Source organism: Triplophysa rosa, linkage group LG11 (assembly GCF_024868665.1).
Source record: "Triplophysa rosa linkage group LG11, Trosa_1v2, whole genome shotgun sequence".
Taxonomy (NCBI): domain Eukaryota; kingdom Metazoa; phylum Chordata; class Actinopteri; order Cypriniformes; family Nemacheilidae; genus Triplophysa; species Triplophysa rosa.
Genome location: NC_079900.1, coordinates 22,741,964 through 22,746,111, shown reverse-complemented (window position 1 = coordinate 22,746,111; position 4,148 = coordinate 22,741,964). Strand labels below are relative to the sequence as shown.

The following is a 4,148-nucleotide window of genomic DNA, read 5'->3' as shown; positions in this document are numbered from 1 at the left end:
AATTATATTGCTGCTAATTTGAAAGTTTTACCTTTGATAGCTGACACCTTTTCAGGAGTCAGTGGTGGTTTTGGTTCAGCAGCTTTTTTAGCATTGCATTTCATGCCGGTAACACTCCTCTGTTTAACCCCTTTGAAATCCACCGTACCGCTGGCGCCACACTGCATGTTTATGGGTTAACTTTGTGACATTAAACAAACTCACGAAACAAAAAGCTAAACATGTCACATATCTTTGGAAAGCTGAGATTCTTGTGATTCAAATAATGTAAACCATTTAGGGGAACGATCAACACAGAAGGTACAATCAGTGTCTTTGTCAGACCACCAACAATCAAATAAACAACGACTAAACTGACGGAACTCACCTATGAAGCCTCCCGATTGCCCAATGATTCATAAAATTTCAACAAAAACGGTGTTGTTACACTGTAAAGGCTCCAGTCGATCTAATTCAATGAAATATTTAGCCCAAAAAACATTTATATATCCATAAACATCCATGGAATGTGGTAGTGTCGTTTCAAGTTAGCCGAAAGAGCAATCAAATCTTCAATGTTTTCTGCGGTGTAGCTTCTTTTCTATTGTAAACAATACGGATTTGTTGATGTCAAAATGGCCGCTGACCCCTGCACTTTGAATTGACACCTCATTTGAACCAATAGGTGAATCTAAGGGGTGTCATTAGGCATCAATAGCCAAGGAGCGACCTGGATGACCAATGACACCGCCCTCAATTTGATGGACAACAGATCGATCTAATCGCATCAGAATTTGCACATGACTGTCTTGTATGATAGCCAATGAGCTTCTGAAAAGATTAATATGCAGCTTTAGTGGGAAGATTCAATCTATCATGCAAAAAAGTCTGTGCGCAAATTACTTTAGTGACACGTGCGCCCGTGCGTAAAGAGAGCGTTGTAGAGTTTACAAGTGAAAGTTAGCGTTGAGAGATTATACAGGTGAAAAATGGCAAAAAGGATGATAAAAACAAAGTTTACACTTGACGAAGTTGTTGAAGAATGTACTCGGCGTAACAGTGATCAATCAGAGGATGACATTTCAGACGAAGAGAGCGATGTTTCATCCATTGACACGGTTGCAGAGGACCTGTTTTTGGATGGCGGAGACGTCACTCTCGACAAGTAAGTATTTTATTTTATTATATTATATACCATATTTTACTGTGTATACTGAGTTATGTGTTTTGATGTGTTCCTGCAGAAGTGTATATTGTTTATGCATGGGTGTAACTTATATGTTTGCGTGCGTGCATGTGTGTGTGCGCTCGTGCACTGGTGTATATGTCTGGTTGTGTGTGTGTGTCAGGTTGTTTGTGTGCATGTGTTTCTGTTTATATATGTGTGAGCATGTAAAAATATATCCAAATGTTTTGTAAACAATTTTCTCTTTGCATTTTGGTAACACAGACAATCAAATGAAACGGATGAAGACTGGGAGCCAAGCAGCAAAAAGCCATATACCAACAGGCAAGATGACAGCACCTCATCGGAAGATAAGCCCCAAACCTCACCTACCCAGAGAGATTCTGCCAGCAAAAGACCAAGAGGCAAAGGACGGGCTAGAGGAAGAGGCAAAGGACGGGCTAGAGGAAGAGGCAAAGGACGGGCTAGAGGAAGAGGGAGAACTGCCAGCACCAGTGGTCAAGCTGAGATGTCAATCCCCACATCTGAAGAGAGATGGAATGATGTTGATGTTCCTGATGTGACACCACCACAACCCACCTTCAGACCCACCAAATCACCAGGCCCCCAGCTCATACGTACAGCTAACTACACAGCTTTACAGCTTTTTCAACTTTTTTTTACAAACTCTGTGTTACTGACAATAATTAAAAACACCAATGACTTTGGCTCAACTCATCACTCAAATCCCTCCAACCCATGGATTGACGTAACAGTGCAGGATATGCTGGCATTCATGGCCATGGTAATTTATATGGGTCTAATAAAACTCCCGTCCATAACTGATTACTGGAGAGAAAGTCATCTGTACAGCTTGCCGTTCCCTAAAACGCTTCTTACCGGAAAGAAGTTTCTCAGGATCTGCCACTCCCTTCACCTCAGTAGCTTGGTGGATGATGCTGCTAACGAGCAGAGAAGAGGTACCTCAGAATTTGATCGTCTTTGCAAAATCAAGCCACTATACAGTGAGATTAGGGATGCATGCAAAATAAACTATCACCCTGGCCAGGAAATTTCAATTGATGAGCGGATGGTTGCCTCTAAAGCGCGTATCGGGATTAAACAGTTCATGAAAAATAAGCCTTGTCGCTGGGGTTATAAACTTTTCGTACTGGCGGACTCGAGCAATGGGTACACATGGGACTTTTTTGTGTATGAAGGAAAGCTGCAGGGAAACAGTGGGAAAGGACTCAGTTATGAGTCAGTAATGGAGCTTGTTGACACACAGTTGCTTGGCACGGGTTACAAGCTCTTTGTTGACAATTTTTATACAAGTCCCTCCCTTTTCTGTGATCTCCTTCAAAAGAGGATCTGGGCATGCGGAACGATACGCACAAACAGAATTGGTTTTCCAAAAACCAAAATAAACACTCTGGTTTCGAAATCTTTGCGTGGGAGCATACGGTGGATCAGAAAGGACTCCCTCCTCTTTGTGCAATGGCGAGACACAAGGGATGTTTTTATGTGCACAACACTCCACACAGCCCATGGGGGGACACTGTTCAGAGAAGAGTGAAAGATGCAGATGGGCACTGGGTTTTGAAGAACATCTCTGTTCCACCAGCAGTGAAGGAGTACAACCGGTATGTATTATATAATCAACAATCTTTTATGCTATTTGAAATTAAATCAAATATGTGGCTCAGTGTTGCTTTTTCTTCCTATACAGGTTCATGGGTGGAGTGGATCTTTCAGATTCGCTGATCAATTATTACAAAGTCATCCACAAGACCCAGAGGTGGTATAAGACATTGTTTTATCACTTTATGGACATTGCTATTGTGAATGCGTTCTTGCTTTACAAGGATCTTACCAAAGGTAAAGGAGAGGTACCCATGCACCAAAAGGCATTCAGAGAGACACTTGTTGAGGAGCTGGCAGCAGCAGCAAAAATTCCTGCTCCATCGTCCACTCCACGCAGCAAACATCACAAGCCTGTGCATATCACTGCACATAGCACCATGGGTCGTCTGAGGTGCAGACAGTGCCAAGCAAAGACACCAGTGAAGTGCTCCTCCTGTGACATACCGTTGTGCTTTGTGCCAAATCGTGATTGTTACAATGAGTGGCATGATGCCAATAACTTGTAAAATGTGTAAATAGTTATGGTCTTACATATTGACTTATATATGGTTTTATATAAGGTCTTCATTGATAGATAGATATATGTGGTCTTATGTTAACTTTTAATACCATAGCACTTGTTTTGTATCTGTACACACTATAACTTGTTTATGCTTCAGTTACTATGTGTCAGCAATTACTGACAGTGAATCTGGATGAGAGATTGAATAGCACTTAGTGTAACCTTTCACTGGTGCCAAAAATTATGACTGTACAATAAAGCATTCAAAAATAGCAGCATTTTATGTGTTAACATTCAATGTGCTTAAAAGGAGTCATTTGGAGTCACCAAATGGCCTTTTTTGGGAAGCGCCTAGATATAAACTTAGAAAATTAGTGTTTTTACATACACTTATCTAAGGTATTGTTATCAAATTTGAAACTACGCTTGCTAAGGCTTCGTTCTGTGATCCCAATGTGTCTTCAAGCTAATACCTCCCAGTTGTAGTCATCTGCAGGCATTTTTTAACAAAAAAAATTTAGGCCGAATATACTTATTTCCCTTTTCAATGTGTTCAAAGTTCTATTACTCAATACCAGTAAGACTTGCAGTGATTCTGACTGTTAATGAACAAACCTCAAAGTGTCTCCTTTCAAAATATGCACAAACCATACATGTACTCCAAAGGGTTAAAGAACAGAATACAGTTTACTTTGGGCATGCCTTTTTTAGGCGTTTTAGGTTAATTTTACAGGAATGCTAAGTTAAGGACTGTGCTACCCCATATAACGACAGCCAGGCTTTTACAGAATTTTGAGTCACCTTCAACTCTTCTCACAATGTCCCATTGTTCTGTGGGTACTGTGACACCATATCTTA

General features: G+C 40.8%; 1 protein-coding gene across 2 annotated transcripts; it reads left to right on the top strand.

The window, feature by feature from the left end:
* The first annotated feature begins 205 nt into the window (after positions 1-205).
* On the top strand, positions 206-3,762 carry LOC130561479 (piggyBac transposable element-derived protein 3-like). Of its 2 annotated transcripts, XR_008963831.1 has the most exons (3): positions 206-1,144; positions 1,430-2,787; positions 2,874-3,761. XR_008963831.1 is itself a non-coding variant. In XM_057345851.1 (2 exons), exons 1-2 carry the CDS (start codon positions 2,522-2,524, stop codon positions 3,292-3,294), a joined length of 687 nt encoding a protein of 228 aa, XP_057201834.1. In that variant the 5' UTR covers positions 206-2,521; the 3' UTR covers positions 3,295-3,762. The 2 variants fall into 2 exon arrangements, 1 of the variants encoding a protein (XP_057201834.1); XM_057345851.1 differs by having other exon boundaries at positions 206-2,787; positions 2,874-3,762.
* Positions 3,763-4,148: the final 386 nt, after the last annotated feature.